This window comes from Microplitis demolitor, chromosome 3 (genome assembly GCF_026212275.2).
Source record: "Microplitis demolitor isolate Queensland-Clemson2020A chromosome 3, iyMicDemo2.1a, whole genome shotgun sequence".
NCBI classification, from domain to species: domain Eukaryota; kingdom Metazoa; phylum Arthropoda; class Insecta; order Hymenoptera; family Braconidae; genus Microplitis; species Microplitis demolitor.
Genome location: NC_068547.1, coordinates 7,912,370 through 7,933,522, shown reverse-complemented (window position 1 = coordinate 7,933,522; position 21,153 = coordinate 7,912,370). Strand labels below are relative to the sequence as shown.

Genomic DNA, 21,153 nt, shown 5'->3' with positions numbered 1-21,153 from the left:
GATCGTTTTAAAATTTTGAAGCAACTCAATGAAATGTATTGATTTAACACAAAATAATCAACACAGAAAATTCAATACAGATTATTATTAACACGAATACACAAAATTTTTCACTATGTAAAAATACGTATTCACAAATTGAGAATTAAACTAATCGCGCGCTTTTGAAAATCAACAGCAGCTTGTGATCGGTGTCACGATGGTACAAAAATCGATCCGTCTCTGTAGCTTGGTTGCCAAGTATCTAAATACATTAATATTACCGAGATTGAACCAATTTTTATTTTAAAACTGCCTTTATTCTTTTCTATTATAAAATTTATAAAACATACCTCTGTGATGCCTATGACTTTCGACTCATCTGCACGAAATAGCATTGATTATGATCAGGTTTGCTTTATTATAAATAATAATAATAATAATAATAATCATCATGATCTAAATTTTAAATAATTCAATGAAAGTGAGAAATATATTATTTTAAAAAATAATTATTCGAGCTAAGGTATTATTGTCTATTAGCAGAGTCCAAAATATCAAAATTCATTTCGTCTTGATGCCCATCAACCATTTCGAGCTGATCCTGTGGATCAAATAGTTAAAACAGTTATGGGATATCGTTTTGAAGATATTACCTACGATGCTAATGCTGCTCCAGATGTATGTAGTCAAGTAGCTGCAGAAATTAAAAAAAAAGTTATGAAATTGCAGTTTGATAGGTATGTTGAACAGCCCTGATTAGAAAATACGTCTAATGATGACTAAAAATGTTTTAATCGTTTCAAATCGTCATAAATCGTTTTTAATTTTCAAGTGGGATCAGATATTGTAATATTATTGTACGATTAAAGACGATTCATGACGATTAAAAATTTCAAACCGTCATGTATTGTTTTACATACTCATTCGAGACCAAAAATCGCAATATTATTTGACGATTAAAGACGATTCTTGTAGGAAATAAAATATTGAAGGTTGGTCCGAGATCCGACCAATATTCAAGTGACGAGCCTCGGTTCACCAGTCTTGTGCCAAGATTCAGCCACAACTCAAGTAGCAAGCTTTGGTTTGGCAGTCTTGAAGCAAAATTCAACCAATATTCAAATAGCAAGCTCTGATTTACCAGCCTAAATAACAAATGGTACCTAAAATCCTCTGGCTTCTATGTGTAGCGTAACAGCTTATTAAATAAGACACTTGCTTAGAAGCCATGAAGAACCAGGTTCGAGACACAGCGAATGCAAAAAAAATTAGTTTCATCGATCTACCCGATTTCTCTATTGTAAAAATTTATTTCCATATGTTACCATCACACACATGTCTACTAATATTTTATTTTTTTTTATATGTATTTAATAAGTGTAGGTGCTTATTTAGCTACAGTCTTGTTATAATACTGGCTCTGGATATTCGGACAATACTAAGATGCAGTCTTGACACAATACTGTCACTCAAGCTTGGCTCGCTGTTATAATTTCGATGCTTAGACAGACTTATAAATCTTTCACCAAGAATAATAAATTTTTCGCCAAGCCATGGCTAAGCTTGGGTCTATCTCTTTTTCCTATAAGAGATGACGATTAAAAATCTCACGTCGTCATTAATCGTTTTTAATCTTCATACTGGACCAGAAGTTGTAATATTATTTTACGATTAAAGAAGTTTTGAAATTTTTCATCGTCTTTAATCGTAATATAATATTACAATTTCTGGTCACACATGAAGATTATAAACGTTTCATGATGATTAGAAATTTTAATCGTTATTAATTGTTTTTAGTCGTAGAATAATAAATCGTCTTTTGATGATTAGATGCAATTAAATGTGAAAAAACGAGACGATTATAAATACTAAAGACGATTAATGATGATTAAATTATTAGTCGTCACAAATCGTATTCTCTAATCAGGGAGAATATATATGTATACGGAGAGAAACCTCTAATAGCAATTACAATATATTTTGGGTATGATTCCTATACCGTACGGTACACGGAGAATAATTTATGGTAACCGTTCCTAATATGTTTATGAAATATCATCCCATACCGCTATGTTAATGATTACTTGGAATTATAGAATATAGAGGCCCATCCTTTCTGAGAAAAAGGTTTCTTACACTTTTTTCGTAAATCCAACCATTTAAGTGATACCGAAGCTCAAAGTGGATAGATTTAAAAATTAATGTTTTTCGATTAAACTTCTATAACTCTTCAGCAAACAGATATATACTTAGGCTTTTGACATTTTTTGTCGGAAATTCACTGCTCTACAAAAAATGGCCTTTTAGATTATCTAAATAAACTCAACCATTGTAGAGATATTTAAACTCGAAATAAAAGGAATTTTTTATATCATCAGAGCAAAATTTTGAGTTGGTGTGTGAAAGCTGTCTTTCAACTTAATGCTTAAATATCTCTTAAACGGTTGAGTTTATCAAAAAAATTTACGATATCGAACACAAAAAAAAAGAGTTTCAATTTTGTTTTCTTTGATTTTTTATGAAATTTATTGGAAACTTTTTGTTTATTTTTTCCTTGCATTTGCTGAGTAACCAACGCAGAAATGTAAAAAAAGTCAAAATGAGATTATTTTGTCATTTTGATTATGATTACACAATTACAGGAACAAAACTTGTTCCATTAATTGTTTAGCAAAAGGTTGATCGATCACCCACGAAAAACGGTTCGATAGATCAACTTGAAAATTTACAGGGTTATTAGGGGTACATTAAGCTAAAAAAATCCCTGGCAACATTAGTATTTTCATCTATATTTACTTACTTCTAATGGATGTTAAAAATAAAAAAAAAATTTTTTTTTTCAAAAATTGATGAAAAAATCTTGCAAGAAATTTATTCAAGTTTTTAATTAGTAAAAAATAGCAGTGTCAATAAAAGTTTTATTCTGAGATAGATTTTTCACTAAATCAAATAACAAATTTTATTGAATGGCTATGTTTTGTACTCTAATACTCAAAGTAATTTTACTTATAGGATTAAGCGATTATAATTTTTACTTATTCAAAGGAAAATTTCTATATTATTGGACTATTTCTAGTTTGCTTTGGCGGAAGAGTAATTTTTATTTGAAAAATAACAAATAATATCAGATTTTCTTCTCCGTGTAGTAGGAATGGGGACCATAAATTTCTCTCCGTGTAAGAATATAAAAATTAAATGAAGAAAATTTTTTTTTTAGGTATAAAATTGTTGTGGTCGTGACAATGGTAGAAAAAACAAGTCAATCAGTAAATTCTGTTATTGGCTTTTTATGGGATATTAAAAAAGATAATTACTCTACCTACACTTTTGAAACTCAAACTTTTCTGGCTTATTGTTTTGTTGGCGGTATCTATCATGAATAAATCTATATACATAAAAGATATTATTGAATTCAAATTATAATTTTACAGTAAAATAATACAATAAGAAATAATGTTTATTGAATAAATTATTTTATGATGTCTTGAAGTTAAAAATTATTAGCGACATCTATTGTAGCTCCTTGAAGTCGAAAACATTACAGTGAATATATTTTCTAGCTCTTCGAGTTAGGCGCAGGTTGTGGTACCCAGTTCAACAAATATTTCTTCTTTCTCCGCCCTTAATTCCCACTGTTATTTTCGGTATTAAACGCCCTGCGCTTGTGGTTCGTAAAACTATACAGGACAGTATCAAAAAAGCATTCAGGCCTTGGTGATTCCCAATGGTTGGCTATCTACCGTTTATGAGAAATAGCTTAAATGTAGAATTCATTCATCAATGAATTAGTGGGTCGATATGGTCCTATATACAGTTTACGAATTGGGAGCCCGCTATATATTGTAATAAAAGATTATCGTCGGATACGTACCCTGGTCAGTAAACGAGAGACTTCAGGAAGGTCTTTAACGGAGTTTACGATTTCAGTGGTGACAGCGAGTGATGAATTTTAATATACCATGACTTTTTTATTTCAATGAGATTTATTTATTGGTTTTGATGGGTTTGTGCATTTCTAATATTGGTCTCATCAAATCTAAGGGACTGCACTGGAATCAGCAACGATGATTTTTACACGAAAAGTTAAGGCTGTTAAGAATGACCAAGTCTACGAATAATTCGGCTTGAATGTTACACTCATAGAGAAGAGAAGTTAATTTAACTATCGAATTATAATGCAAGAACGCTTCAAATATTTAATCATCATTTCTACAACTATGATTTATAATAATTATATCAATCGGATAATAGTAAAAAAAAACTATTTTTCAGTGCAATTAGTCATGGAAATGTTAACATAACAAATTTAAAGATATTTATGAATTAAAAATTTTATTATTTTTATAATTTAATTCTAGTAGTTTTATTTACTAAAAGTATTTCATTCAAAAAGATAAAAATTTGAGTATCGTTAAATATAAAATAATAATTATTGGAAATATTTAATATTTATAAATTAAACTAAAATTTTCCAAACATGTTGACCAACGGAAAATTATCGGTACCAGTATTGCTAACAAGTTTGAAATATAACACTTCTGAAATAAGTTTCTTATCAGGGACACTACAAGTCGTAGGCGCTATCTAGTAGCGAGCACCGAACTATTCTCATTGCCGTTGTCTAGAACCGACGACTCTTCCTTTCACTATGTATATTTTTTGTGCCGCTTAGATACTTGATAAATATTACGGCCTTAAAATTTGTTACTACAGTAAATGCATACTCACTGCACTTTTTTACAGATTAAATTTGTCATTTGGCTGACATAATAATCAAAGAGAACAGTGTTCGATACAGTTTAATGCGATATAAAAAAATTTCACCAATTTTTCACTCAAATTGCGATTTTTTTTCCAAACAATTTATTTTACAACTTGTAACTTTTGAATTATAAGATTTAAAAATAATCGGGTAACATTATTTGATGGGCAATGAAATGATCTGCAAAAAATGTGCATGGACTCCTTGAAAAAAATACAAAAAATTTAGAAACTTTTTGTCTCGCGGTATTTCTCATATTTGCGTAATAGTCATAGTTCTAACAAAATTTGATGAAAATGCATCAAAACTAGATGTTTCAAGTTTTTAAATGTTTTTTTTTTCCATCTCGATATGATTATTTCTCACAAAGTCACAACCTTGCAAAAATCACTAAAAAATTTAGAAAATTTTCTGTTCCTTCAATTTTTTGCGTTAGTGTATTTATTTTATTTTATTTAAACTATGTGGTGTGAAGTATACAGATAAACTTAGGTACTACAGAGTAATCTCGAGAACAAAACTTGAGACATAATAGTATATTTTGTTATCAGTATAGAATCCAGCGCATTATTGTTGTGTATGATCTACTTATATTTCATTGCAAAGTAGTAGATAAATTTACTTCGTTATTATAATGGCTAACATATTTTGTGTCCAATTGTTATTTTTCTAAAATATTAATGAACGAACAAATTCAAAAATCACTTGAAAATCACAAGAATTATTCCATTCGCGTTGTCCATTACTGTAAAAGAAAGAAATATTTTTCTAATAAGTAGACGAAGGATAAGTGAAGTTATGTAACATTGCAAGCATTAGACATGCACTCATACTTAAGCGCAACGAGTAAATGAACTATGTATTTACTCGAGCGTTAAGAACTAGCAACAGCAAAGAACACAGTCAGTTTCTTCGGAATCGGTGATATGATCGGTACAGTAATTACTTAACTTTACAAAATTAGAATAAAGCCGATGATGTCATCTTAATTATCTTATCCACTACTTTCAGCAGTGTAAATGTCAAATTACAACAGTTCTATTGCATTCAGCAGAAAATGCATTAAAAATAAAGGTGTGGGTACAGGTATACTCTAGTATTCAGGTGTTATTGACACTGACAGTGAAAGGTCCATTCCGTTCACTATAAAGAACATTAAATATTTATGTTATTATAAATGTTTTCATTTTTAAAAGTTTATAAATAATAATTCTATAGATCCGTGTTTTTTAATTTATCACAAAAATATGAATAAATTGGGACTGGTGATAAAGGAAATAAACTAGACGTTAAATAAGTGAGTGAGTGATTAAAATATTAAAATTCATATAAAGTCAAAATTTTCTATACTATAAATATAAATTTATTTTGTTCAGTTAATTACGTTATTGTTGAATAGTGTAAGATAAAATTTCTATTTTATTTACTGTTATTAGACAAATATTTATTTTAGATAATTATATCACTGTTTTTAAAAAATAATTTTACTGCCGAATAATCCCATTTTGACAATAATCAATGCAATAAACTAAACATCATATTAATGTATTTTTTGTAGTAATTTAGATTTATTGAAAATCACCTGCATTGCATAGTTTTTAAAAAAAAAACAAACTTGCTTTTTTTAATTTTATTGATTGATATTTATTTGTGAGTTCGTGGCTGGGAAATAATTAAACATAGCTTCCATTACGAAGGCCCGTGACCTTCAATTTCAACAACCTTTCTATCAACTAAAGGATACAATCAAGGATTATTAATAATTCACTCACAAATCGATTCAGTTGCATGAGCTTATTTTTTTCTGTAGAATCTTTTCAATTTTACAAAGAAACAAGGATCTAATAAAAAAAAATATATATTCATATATACATTGAGTAATAAAAATTTACTAAATAGTTGACGTAAGAATATATAGTTGTTAAAAGAGAAATTTTAAGTCTTTATCGTCAGCAAAAAATTTGCAACATATATAGTTGTTATTAGTACTCAAATATCATCATGTTTCATTGGTCATCACTATTGCTGCTAGCAACTTTCATTAGTGATTCTCTATCTCGTGAAGTGGATTTGTGTTATGTAAATGATGATGACCCGTACCTCTACTTGGGTACAAAAACCGCCTACACTTTTGTTGGTGGAAGAACACGACTTCAACCGATACCGAGTAATTTTATTTTTTAAATTTATCTATTCATATTCAATATTCTACATTTTAATTATTATAAATTTTTTATGATAATTTCGACTATTTATTAAAATTGTTTTTTAATAGATTGTCAACCATTACAAGTCTGGACTATTATCAGACATGGTGCTCATTACCCGGGAACGGATAAAATAACAAAACTACGATCCTTATCTAAATTTCGTGATCAGATAATAGAGAATCATGAACAAAAAAAAAGTAAGTTTAACGAAACGGCCAAGGCTAGGTTACCCAGTCTTGGCCCAGGCTCGGGTAATGATTGGGATGGCCAGAATTGAGTATCCAATCTTGACCCAAGCATGGGCCAATATAGGCGTGCAAAATCTAGGTTCCCCAGTGCTGGGCCAAGGAGAGCCCCTTCGTTCGACTTTGGCAGCTCCTACATGGGTAAAGGAACAAATTTTGTTCTTTTGATTGTGTAATCATCATTCAAATGAAATTATTATTTTATTCGACTTTTCTTACATTTTTGCATGAGTAACTTGGTAAATATAAGGTAACGAACAAAAAAAAAAATTGGGCTTTTTTTCTACAGAATTTCACGAAAAAAGTTCCTGAATTTTTTTTAACCCTCGGAGTACACTAGGGGTCATTTTGACACCAGAATTTTATTTATCCTAAAATATTTCTCAAGTTAGGTTTAATTTTAATTAATTTTTTCACCATTAAAAATTAGTTAATTCGAAATAATGATAGTTGTATTCGAAAGAGTATTGTTTTACCTAAAAAAAACGTCATGACATGCATTCCGATAAAATGCATAGTTTTCGAGATATAACTCTTCAAAAGCGAAGTGAGATCAATTTGACCCCGTGTGTACTTCGAAGGTCTCTTCGGAGGTGTATACTTCGAGGGTTAAGTTTACTATGTATTTGTGACTAGGCTTGGGTAGCTACTGTAAGATTGTTATATGGTTAATAAAAATGTAATAAGAAAAATATATTTTTATATGTTAAAATAATTTTTAGCTGGACGTATGTGCAATCAAGATTTGGACAACTTGAAAATATGGTCACCAGATCCAAATATGAAAGAAGAAAATGCAAAAAAATTAACAAAGCAAGGTATTGAAGATATAAAAATTTTTGCTCGACGTCTTCAGTCTGATTTTCCAGAACTTCTTCAGCCCACTTTTGCTGATCTTACATCACAAAACTATGTGGTACTATAGCTATTAAATTTTTTTATTCATTTGAAATATTTGATTATCACATATTTTAAATTTAAGTTCAGAAATTCAGGAAGTCAACGGACTCAATCAAGTCTTGATGCTTTTGTAGAAGAATTTTTTAGTAAAGTTGGTGTTAGTACTGCATTATTATCACAAAGTGAAGATGCGTGGTTGAAGGTAAAAATAACCTAAGAGTAAACAAAAATGATCTACAATCGCATGTCATCAAATGTTATTATTTGTTATAGACGTACAAGAATTGTTCTCGTGAGAAAGATGGTGATCAAATAGATTCTGATATATTAGAAGAACGATCTAAATTTCTAATGAGTCCCGAATTTATGAACGCTATTCAGAATATTAGCAGCAGACTAGGTTTTAAATATAATTTATCACAAGGTATAGATTTTTTTTATTAATTTAAAAACTTATTAAATTAATGTATTACACGCCTTATAACGTGCCGCGTTGGACGTGCTCTATAACATAAAACATTTTCGTCCATTTTACTCACTTAAAATTTCTGTTACACTGACATAATTACGTAATAATAAGATGAATTATATACTATCATGTAGACACCTTGCGGATCCGAATGACGGTAAATTATGATTATTACCGTAATTAACTGTAAAATATCGGAATTTACAGCATTCAGAAGAATTACCGTGATATACGGTAATTTACCGCGAAGCACGGCAAAGTTGCGGTACAATTGCGGTAATACCATAAAATTGCAACAATCCTACGATATTTTACGGTCAAAGTGAGATATTTAACCGTTGATATGCAGAATTACTTCATTTTACCGTAACACAGTTAAGTATTTCACTGTGTTACGGTAAAAATGCCACGAATTGCAGTAAATTGGCATGTTATACCGCAAATTACCGTAAAATTCGGCAAATTCGCAGTAAAATACTGTATTTTACGTTAAACTAGGAAATTTACCGTAATTCGAATCCGTTAAGGCAATTTATTAAATTTTAATTTGGAATTAATTTTGAGTCGTTTCACCAATAATTTATTTAAAAATGAATATTTCAGTCCAAAAAACCTTTTACGCCAATTATCTTATATGAAACTTCGTAAATACGATAACTTTCGAAAAACACCCGTAATTAATACGATTCTTTTTTTAATATTTTGATTATATTAGTAGAAAGAACCCTATGGAAATTCACTGTCTAAGCTGTTGTTGTTTAATTATAATTAAAAAAACTTAAAACCTACAATTCCACAACATAAAATTTTGTTTTGTTTGTGCAATTTTTTTTCGCACGGGATATACTATCATTGCTGTCTATATCTAACTCACATAACGGTATCATTTAGTGTGCATTTAATGTACTACTGCAGTGCAGTCACTCTAGCAGTAGTACCAGGAAAGCGAAATTCAAAATGTGCTTTTGTAAAAATGAAGTCAAATGCGCATAAGGATTGCACTTTTTGATTTTCCAAACTTTTTTCTACTTAGATATCATTTATACTTACAGAGGCTATTTTTTTGATGTACGATATGTGTCGGTATGAAAAATCGTGGGTCATAACTCGAATATCTCCGTGGTGTGCGATCTTCAGTGCAGATGAACTTAAAATTATTGAATACTCTGAGGATATTTATTACCATTATGAAGCTGGTTCTGGGCGTGATGTTAATAATCAACTAGGATGTATTCCATTACAAGATATGTTTAAACATTTTCAGTTAGTTTTTGATTTTTCTTGTTAATACTAAAATGGTATGAAAAATTATGTTAAAGTAAGGGTAAAATTGTTTCAGTGAAATTGAAAATGGTGATGTTACTGACAAACCAAAAGGAGTTTTTCATTTTACTCATTCAATGCTAATGCTCAGTTTTTTGAATTCAATTGGTATAGGTAAAGATGAACAGCCACTTTTATCAACAAATTATAAGGAAATGACTAGACGTCATTGGAGAACATCATTTTTAGGACCATTTAATTCTAATCTTGTTGCTGTATTTTACAGGTAATTTGTCATCATTAAATTTAATTATAATATTCGTAATCGTGTGGTTGACACGAGACAAAATTTTCAAAAACCGTTCATAAAGCATCTTTATTTTATTAGTTTAAAATAAATTATTTTAACTCAAGAAACCAGTGCTGTCAATTGTTACGTATAAAATGTTTTTAACACGATAAACACAATTAATCGGCCTAACTTTTTTTTATTGTCTTGGTATTTTTTATTACAAGAAACCTTATGAAAATCACTATCTAAATCCTTTCAGTTTAATTGTAATTAATTAAAAACATAAAACTGATTAATCGCGAAAAATTGAGCTGCTACTTTTGCTGTTACTATATTTTCATTGTTTCTCTCTATTAATTACCGGTGGCAGCACTAGCGTGTCAATAGATTTGAAAAAAAAGAGCGAAATTCAAAACAAAAGACGGGAAATTTAAAAAAAAAAATGTTGATAAAAAAATATTAAACTGAAAATAAGAAATAAAAAAATCAAGTTGATAATTTGTAAATTGAATAAAAATTCATAAATAAAAAAATGCACTGATATTATATAATAAATGATTAAAAATAAAATGAGCGATCACGAGGTGTGTATTTTGGATTTTCCAACATTAATTTTACAATAAAACATTTATTACTAAATAATTGGTTGTAGAATTTAAAATTTAAAATTTTTTTCGATCTTGGCGCCAATTTTCGTTGATGGTCTCTTTTCGCTTCATTTTCTGTACCTATTGTACGCGGTCCAATGAAAGTTTTTCTTACCATAAAAATATAGACTCTAGAAGCTAATTTCATCATTTAAAAATGAAAAGTTGATTCTAAGCTGTGTAAAAGAAGGCAGTTACCAAGTTTAGGTTCAAATTATTATTTTAAAATACAGATTATCATAATCTAAAATGATAATTTCAACCACCTTCCCCTCATATAGAATTTAGAGGCTTAAATTACTTTTTTAGTTTTGACTCGAGATACGCTTAGCACTTCATTATTCTCATAACTGTAATTAATAATGTTTATGAAAAATATTTTTTTTTAATTAACAATAACATTTTTTTTCATTACACTTATCTATCATCAAAAATTCATCATAAATTCTTTTACAAGCAAACAAGTATACTATTTATTTGTTCAAGCCTGCTATTTTTTACTTAAGCTCATATCATCAGAACCGGACAATGTAGCTATTTCTAAACAATAGAGTTATCAGTTTTTTTTGTTTACTCATTATTGTAATGAAACGATTAAGACTTTGAAAACGTAAAAAAAAGGAATAGACTGAATTACATTTAAGCGATAAAATAATAATATTTTTTTATCTTCTAATCATAGAAATGAAATGTAGATCAGTATGATGATATCACATTGTAAAACACTCCCGTTGATAGCCGTAGTATTATTGCAAATATATTTTACTCTTGACACAAGCTTATCGATCGACGAAAACACTACCTCGAGATCGAGATTCTACGATATATTAGTTTCCAGAAGTAAAAAAAAATCAATTTAGCAAAGCGATGGACAACTTTTTCAACACGTTTCATATTCGGAATTTATAACTCAACTGTTACGGAAGTTTAATATTGATTATTATTAATTTTCATTATGGCTAGAGTATTTTTAATTATTAGCATCATATATATAAGTGGTTTTTTTGAGTGTTTAAAAGGTTCAAATTCAGAACAGCTTGAATGGCTTTTTGACTTGCGTAATTACATAAAAACTATTACAGACGAGTATCAGATAATGATCATTAATTCTGAAAACCAGACAGAATCTGTAGATAATCCATCGATACGTAATTTATTAATCAGTACAATTGAAAGTCGTCCTACTTTACGACTAAGCTTTAATGGATCATCAAAAACAACTAAGAATAAATTGTACGATGAAATAAGTGATACAGCAGGAACTTTTTTTATTTTAATCCGAGATCATAAATTTACTGACATTAAATCTTTGATGAGTATGATCGACATGTTAAAAGAACTCTCCGCAACGAAAGAAATAACAAAATTTTTACTCATTTCTTTATCCATGGAATCAAATGAAATTTTTGAGATAATTTTTCAGTATACTTGGAAAAAACAAATAGTAGATATTACAATTTTAGAAATACCAAATTGTGATATAAAGATAAATACAATACTGAAAGATTGTTCTGAAGAAATACCTATAATTCATCAATTCAATCCGTTCTTAAATTTATTTAAGCACGAACCATATTCATCTAAAACTCAGTGGTTTCCAATAATTATGAAAAATTTATACGGTTATCCTATTAAAGTTGCAGTTGTTAACGATCCACCCTTTTCTTTAGTAAAATATAATGAAAAATTAGAAGTAAAAAGTATGTCTGGCCCGGATATTTTGGTAATGAAAGCTTTGGAATCAAAAATGAATTTCACTGCAAAAATTCAACTTCATTTAATTGGTTACGAAGAAATACGAAACGGCTCAATAGATGAACTTTTCAAATTATTAGAATCCGATAAAATAGATTTATTAGCTCATGTTAATCCTCATTACACTGAAGATATAACTGAAAATGCATATCGTACTGGGGTCTTATTTATTGATGAATTGTGCGCTTTAGTGCCAATACAAAAAGAAGCTAAAGTTCCCTTGTCATTGAGTGCGCTGGAAGCAATCATTATATCTACTACAATAGTGATTTCATTTTGGATACCGGCTTTTTTGTTAAATTTCGACAGAAGCTGTTGGAGTATTTTTGTTATTTTTCGAGTGTTATTTGGTATTTCTGTAAATAAACGTCCGTTAATAACATCTCAACGAATTTTGTACACATTTCTTATGCTTATATCGTTTTCATATTCTTCAAATATTTATGCTTCTTTGACAAGTGTCAGTATGGATATAGACCATGAAATTGAATACAGAAATTATGATGATCTGGCTAAATCACCGTTAACACCAATTATTTCAAAATATCTTTATGAAAAAACATTTAGTGAGAGTGAAGGAGCGATATTAGAATTGAAACATAAAGTTGAAAATACAACGAATATATGGAAATGCCCATTTAAAGCTGAAAGAAATAAAAGTATTACCTGTTTGATGGGTAAACTTGAGAGTGAAATTTATTTATCATCAAAAAAATCAAAGAGGCAGACATTGAAGCTTTCAAAAGTATGTTTTTGGTCTGATAGTTACACTTTTTTATTGAGAAAAGGTTCACCACTTCGAAGGGCGTTCAAAAAAATATTTTTGATATTTTCTGCTATTGGATTACATTCAAAATGGTATAAAAAACATGCAGAAATGGAAGTGTCTGATGATATAATTGAAAATACTGTTGAAGAATTACTTATTCCTTCAGAAACTTTGCTTGAACAGCTGACAGCTATTTTATTGTTTGGTTACATAGCTTCCGGTACAGCTTTTATTGGAGAAATAATATGCAATAAAATACTGAATAATTGGAAAATGAGAGGCTATTAATTTTACCATTGCAAAATAGTCGAAAATAATTTTCTTCAATTAACAATATATAAAAGAATTTTCGTATCAATTATTATTTCATTTATTAGATGAATTGTATTGGATTTCTTACATTTTATTAAAGGTAAAAAAACTTATAAAAATCACACGAGAGTATGATACTCGATGTCACTAGACGTATGCAATAGTTTATGTAATGATATATAATACAACAACAAAAACGCCGTTAATTGTCTCAAGTCAACGTCTTGCAGTCGCATTGAGAAAAAAAAAATAAAATATAAGTAATTACTTTTCTTGTTTCAATAAATACTCAAAATGAGTCATTTTTTAATGAAATAAAATTGATAGCTCTTATCTTGAGAAAATTATTGTTTCATTTTAGTAATAACTTTTTAGAAGCCTCAATTACTTAAAACAAACAAATATTTCTTCGATTTAGTTGATACGTTGATACATAGCAAAAAAACATCATAACTTTTTATATAATATATATGAATGATCAATTGAAATTTATAATGATTTTTTTGCCATATATCTGTGATATAGTAGTAATTTTTACTAATAATCGATAGAAATGATCATTAATTGTTAATTATTATAAATTTCTGTTCTTTATTCTACTAAATATTCATAGATATTTATTATTAAGTTGGTAATATTGGATATTCAAGTTATATAGATTAATTTTGTCTAGCTTAAAAATAAATATTCCAAAAATTTTGAATAGGTATAATTTTGATGCTTGATTTCTTCGAGATGGCTTGTCTTACGAAAATCATCGATTAAACCTTTTTATAGAGTATATAATTACCTAAAACTATCCATCACGGGTAAAATTTCAAAAGTACTTTTCAGTCAGTAAACATTAACCAAACAATAATACTAACAAAATAAGTTAATTTAAAATTGAATTATCATTATTTTTATTTTTTCGTAACAATTTTAGGGATTGTGTTTGTTCAGGACTGATCATATCTGAATATTGGCCCGCCATAAGCATGCGAATCATGCATGATCTCACATGCTCAGGGCTGACCAATATTCAGCCATAATAAGATCTGAAGATTTTTTCCTGGGTACATAAATTTATTTGATCCAACTCATGCCCACTCGTGTCGCGAAACCCACACTCGAGTATAATACCGATTCCAAAAAATGTACAAGATACTACTGAACATCTTCGAAAATAATATAAGATTAATATAATGAGTTCGTGATACATTTTATTAAATACAATTATAATTACATATTTAAGATTTTACATTTCGTTTTTAAATTATTTGTTTCAGATGCAATGACAAAACCTCACCAAATCAGGTAATGTTCTATTTACAAGAAAAACCCCTGCAGTATGAGGGATGTAAAGTGGGTCTTTGTGATTGGGAATATCTGAAAAATAAACTTGGTGACATCGCTAGTCAATGTAATCCAGACATATGTGGATCTGGATCGACGTCCTTCTTTAATCGATCAATAGTTTACTCATTACTAACAACTGTATTAGTATTCATCTGGTTGATATAAATTATTCAAATAGTGACAAACAGTAAATAAGTATAACTTAATAGATCAAATATATTTACAGCAAATCATATGAAATCTAGATTCGAAAAAAAAACACTTAATAATCTAATGCTTATTTTATTTTTTTAGTATTTATGTGTCGAAATTTAAACGCTTTTTTAAATAAATGTTATTCGCAGTCTTCTGAATTGTAGTATAAATAAATTAATTACTTTACAATTATTGTTATTTTGTATTTTAAATAATTATTGCGATTAATCTGATGAGCAGTTTTTATTTTCATTATCCGTTTAAATTATTCAATTGTGTAAGCGTATTAATATTAATTCATAAATTTATAACGCTGAATGGCAGTGGAACGAAAACTGATTTCTATTTTTTTACCATCCTATTTATAAAATGTAAATCATACTATTAAATAAGTTGTTTTAAAGTTTTGGTCATGTTGTTTCCGACGCTTTTCGAGATTTATTACTTTTTTTACTTTTTACGGGTTCCGTTAGACCATCATCGGACATTGAGGAATCTCTCATAGTTTTTTTTCCACGTCCGACATTTCTTTCTTCATTTTCAGAACCTATTGATTCACGATTTGATTTTCTTCTTTGACGTTGAGGTGGGATACTTTGTGCTTCTATCAAATCTTTTAGATGTTTACGTTTTGCTTCCCAATGCATAGCTTGTCGATGAGCAATATCCGAAAATCTATTTGCAAACTCGGTATTGGGCGGCAAGATTAATTTCCATCCTTTCTTTAATTCAACTTTTCCTAAATTTTTTAATATTTCTTCTATTTCTTCAGGAGGTAATTTCATTACTGAAGCTATTGACTTTCTAGTAATATACTCATTTTCAGTGAAAGTTAATAACTAAAAAAAAATATTATTAGTTAAGAAATTAATATTACGTTAGAAAAAAAAAATGTTTAGTAATTAGGAGAGCATTCTTTTTGTGACCAACTAAAATATTGAATTGTAACTTTCCGCTATGGAAATCAATCATTTTTGAAAAATTTTGCAATAATTGTTTTCACTCCGATATTTGAAAATTGAGTTTTTATCAGATGCCAAGGTTATGGGGTCCTAAGAAAGTATTATAACTAATTTAAAGATATCGTTTGTCAAAAAAATTTCAAAAAATAACAATTTACGTTATTTTTCCTGAATAACTCACAATGTAATTTAACAAACGTGTAAAAAAAGGCTATTTGGCATCCAGAATGGAAATAAATTTCTTGATATTTATTTGTTCATTTTCAAGATCAGATTGAATTAAAAAGAAGTTTTTTTTTGACATTTTTTATATATTTCGAGGTAAAAAATTTTCAAAGATTAAGTTGGCGACAACCCTGCTTCGATATTGACGACAGTAGAGCACTACCACTCCGCTTCGCGTTTGAGGTGTTCAATATAAAAATGAAATGAAATTAGACATAACTTTTTGAATTGAAATGTTAAGATTTAAAAAGTGTCATACGTCAATAAACTTAAGTAAAACAGTCTCGAAAATTTAGGGAAAATTATAAGGGCTAAAGCGAAAAAAAAAAAAACATTTTTTTATTTTTTTAAAAATTTGGAAATTTATAAAAATATTAGAAAAAATTGTAAAAAGAATAAGTATATAGCACAAGTTAAAGTTGACAATGAACTATAAGATGCAATCACTCGAAATAGATTGTTTTCTAGATTCAGAAGTTACTTGATGATAAATCAATAGATGTCGATTTTTTCGAAAGAACAAAAAATGTTAAACGATCGTAGATTTTAAACTTTCTGGCTGATTTAGCTTTTTTCGAACTAAATCGAGCTCTTTAACTAGTGAAACTATCCGAAATTTTATTAAGATCAGTGTAGAACTGTGGTCGCTACCGTGGGAAAACGGCGCATTATATTGTATATAGAAGGGGGGAGGGGACAAAGCGGAGTATAAAAGCAACCAAAAATAAATTTTAAAAAATGCTCAATTATATTTACCCGAGTGATTTTGAAATGTTTAGAAAACATTTTAAAAAAAAAACTTTTTTTAGAAAATAATGGGTATACCCAATTTGCCTCCCCTCTACAAATACAATCTGTAAACTTTTGAACCAATGTTATTTTTGCACTCAACTAACTGAGACAGAAAATGGTAAATTTTCGGAAAAATAGGAAAGTATAAAATTTACAAAAAATCAAGTCAGTTTTTTGTTTTTATAGTCTTATGCAATCAACCCATAATTTGATGTGATTGGTCTGCCAATAAAATTTTTAAAATCATAAAAATTTCAGTCACAGAAAAAGAATACCACCCTGAATAAAGCTTTAGTTTTACATACAATATAATCTCTCGCTCGGCACATAAGCTCAGAATTAATTCCATTGTGAGCTGAAGTTTTGTCTTTTGGATAAACAAGCTCACTTTGAACAACCCAATTTCCTTGTACAAGAACCGCTACTTGTTGTAAATATTTTAAAATATCTACCGTATCGTGTTTGTCATCTATCATTGATCTTAACTGTTTGAATGAAATAACTCTTGCTACAAAATAATAAATTTCAATAATTTATAATTCGTTTTATGAGTTTTAAAACTTGTTAAATAATCAACTTACCATCTTTTACAATTATACGAACTTGATCTAAAAGTGGACGCGTGTAAATATAATTGGAGGACCTTTCATTAGTTAATGCATTAGGGTTTGAATATTCATCGGGTTTTACAGGATTGGCCAATAAGTTAAGATATTCTTTACAGGAAAGTTTTAAATTGTTTTTTGATATTTCGTTCATTGAACAAAACATTTCCAATCGTGTCAGCTAAAATTCAAATAAAAAATTTAGGTTAACTTTGCGGGTAATTTTTATTAATAATAGAAAAACAATAAATATTTCGACCAAATGTTTAACTTGTTAACAATTCATAGACAAAAGTATATCTCTACATGAAATCATTTTTTTAATTTTGCACAGAGAAAAACGATCCGATGAATATTTCAAGAAATAAAATATTTGAACGAATTTTTACGATAACATGTCAGAAGATAATAAGAGAATGTAATAATTGTAATGATAGCATAGTAAATTTTTTTGGTATTTGTATACAAGTGGGGCTGAACACATTTCTCAAAGTTCCAAAGGCCACCATAAGAAAGACGGTGGCGATAGAAAGGTCGATCCAAAAGTTACAAAAAAATTTTGAGCTCTTTTGATAGTGAAAACCAGCATATTTATGTTATTTTAATACTTTTAATGTGTACAGCAGCTCACATAACATTTTGCTGCAAGTAATTTGGATGGTATCTGCCTTCATTGCTAGTATAGTGTCTGGCTGAAGCCCACAACACTGTTTTACGCCGGCGCGTACTAGTAAGAGATGTAGTCTAAGGCAAGAGTGCGTTAACATAGCCTTACTGACAAATCTGTTAACGTACTTAGGACAAAACTACACAAATTATGGCAAATAGGCATATACCTTAAGTTTTGATAGTTGACTTAAAAGTCAATCCATGGAATGACATGAAAAATATGTCAAATAGTGCAGTGTGGGACGGAACTTGAAAATGTAAAGGTTAACCTAAAAAATAAGCAAAATTCGTACCCTTGGTACAAACTTTTTGGCTTAGTAAGTCTTATATAACAACAAATTAACCAAATGTATCTTTAATCCGCCGACAAACTCTGAATAATGATACCTCATTTGAAGCTATTGATCTAAAATTGGTCTAAATTTGGTGATCAAAAAGATTAGCAGCTCTGATTCTGCATGAATACCATTTTTCTTTCATAGAAAGAAGCAAATTAAAGCACCAAGTTTTTAGTTTTCAGATCCTGAATTTAAATATATTTATCACTGATAATTTTCAAGTAATCATAAAGTAATCAGAAGTAAAACTTTTTCTTTTAACTTTTCCTACCTTTTGGAAAGTCTGTGACCTTCAATAGTTTTTTTTTTTGGTACAAAATTTATTCAACTAAGTAAAAATTTTTTTAAATCACACATCTCAGTTTTTAAAATACGATTTTAATTTTTTTATGCTAAAATACGAATATTATAAGTATAGATTACACTAATCATAAAAAAAGAGTGACTTGTTTCAAGTTTGGTAGATTAGCATAATAAAGTTTGATATATTTTTTGTTGTTATTTTATGTATTTTTAAGCTTCATTTTGTCCGTGTGCTATGGTAGCAAGCAGAAATCTAACGTAAGCTTTTCATAAAATGATTATATTCATAAATAATATTAATTATTTTTATTTGCATACCTGGGCTTGAGTACTTGACGAATTTATATATTGAGTATCAATCCATTGTTCTTCAGAGCTTTTAACTGTATGATGATGAAATGATTGTTCCTGCAATTTTTTAGTTGCTTCGGATTTATTTCTTGAAAATGAAACATTAATTGACCTGCCTTCCTCTTCATCAGAATCTAATTTATTTTATAACAAAACAAAAATCAATAATAAAATTTAATTATTAACAACAATTAGAAAATAATTGTTATATTTTTAATGTCCACTGGCATTATTTTTTTTGCTCACCTCAAGCACGACTCAAATTAAAGCACGACAACACTGGAATGTTTATCATACTAATCACAAAGATTTAGTTATGATTTCAAATCATTTTATGCAATGTAATTTTTTTTTTTTTTTTTTTTTTTTTTTTCGATAAATGAAATTGAGTTTTTATCTTTTTAAAAGAAATTAATTGATTTACTACACTAGCCATAAAAATTAAGGATATTGAAAAAATTCCAAATTTTTAAGTGATTTTCAACATGCTGTCACTTGGAGGAAAATTAAAAAAAAATTTTAATGACTAACTTACCATTTCCTTGTTTTTTTGTTTCTTCATCTTTCTTATTTTTATCATTCTCTTCAAGATAATTAAACTGTGGTCTTAACTGGACAATACTTTTTAAAGGTGTAATATGTAACTCATTTCCATGAAAGCTACCGATTGAATAATTAGAACAATCTGGAACTGCTCTTGACGATTGAAGTACAGTTTTATCCATTAAATGACTGAAATAATATTTAATTAAATGTATAATAAATATCAATAAAAGAAGTTTCATTTTCACTATACCTATTAAATACTCGCTCCTGATCACTTTCAAATTTATCGGTTGGTCCATTGGCATTTCTAGCAATATCTTCACCTTTCTTTACATCGTAATTAGCGCTATTATAATCTATCGCAACCTCAATACGAAATTCTTGATTTTCTGGTTTAATTGATGTTTTTAAAAACGTGGTTTTATCATAACCTTTACTTGCAGGCCTTATGGGATATTGAAATATAAATAATTTATCGGCAAGTGTTGTTGACAATAATACTGGGAACTAAAATAATAATTTACGTAGATATGTATACATATTTTTTAATTTTTAAACCATAAACTATTATTATTTTTAAAATAAAAAGATAAAATAAAATCCATTTTTACTATAAGCTATATTTATTATAAAATATTAAATTGTGTCAAATTGAATACTACAAATAAGTATTTTATCTTTACCTCAGATTCAACTGGATCATTGTCACTATCCATACTATTTGGATCAATCATATTTATAATGATTTTTATATTTTCTATAATTATTAAAATGCAATATTATCATTAAAGCTGGTCATTTAATAATGGTACGAATGTACGAATCTCACGTTTTATTGTTTGTTATATTTTTTCTTCACTTTATCTAAGCATGGTCAGCCCCTGTGCGTGGATGCCGTTTCAACATCGTCAGACAGATGGGGTTTTGTACTCTTTCCTACAAACTCTAATAGCCACTTCAGCTTGAAATTGACGGTAGTTTGATGTAGAAATTAACTGAAATTTGCGGTTAATTTTTTTTTTCAATTTAAAGGTAATTTTTCACAAAAAAAAATTTGGTAATGTTCATTCTTACTATTTCAGAAAATAAGCAAATTTATACATAAAATTGCCTACAATTTGACGGTAAGAAAATACAACAATTTTTCAAGTCAAACTTATAATGACTTCTTAAAGGTGTCATTTTTAAGAACTTTCAATTAAGTGTTTTTGAAGACTCCATAA

General features: G+C 28.4%; 2 protein-coding genes across 2 annotated transcripts; one reads left to right on the top strand and one right to left on the bottom strand.

The window, feature by feature from the left end:
- Positions 1-5,112: 5,112 nt before the first annotated feature.
- Positions 5,113-15,117, top strand: LOC103569701 (multiple inositol polyphosphate phosphatase 1). The gene is made up of 9 exons (XM_014440552.2): positions 5,113-5,677; positions 5,756-6,911; positions 7,020-7,151; positions 7,922-8,115; positions 8,182-8,301; positions 8,373-8,523; positions 9,621-9,831; positions 9,908-10,117; positions 14,875-15,117. The coding sequence occupies exons 2-9, from the start codon at positions 6,746-6,748 to the stop codon at positions 15,107-15,109; spliced, it is 1,419 nt and encodes a 472-aa protein (XP_014296038.1). The 5' UTR covers positions 5,113-5,677; positions 5,756-6,745; the 3' UTR covers positions 15,110-15,117.
- Positions 15,118-15,160: 43 nt separating this feature from the next.
- On the bottom strand, positions 15,161-20,784 carry LOC103569702 (DNA-directed RNA polymerase III subunit RPC5). Its single transcript, XM_008547159.3, has 7 exons — positions 20,614-20,784; positions 20,181-20,437; positions 19,920-20,116; positions 19,352-19,518; positions 17,700-17,904; positions 17,424-17,626; positions 15,161-15,978 (listed from the first exon to the last, which is right to left on the bottom strand). The coding sequence occupies exons 1-7, from the start codon at positions 20,662-20,664 to the stop codon at positions 15,550-15,552; spliced, it is 1,509 nt and encodes a 502-aa protein (XP_008545381.1). The 5' UTR covers positions 20,665-20,784; the 3' UTR covers positions 15,161-15,549.
- Positions 20,785-21,153: the final 369 nt, after the last annotated feature.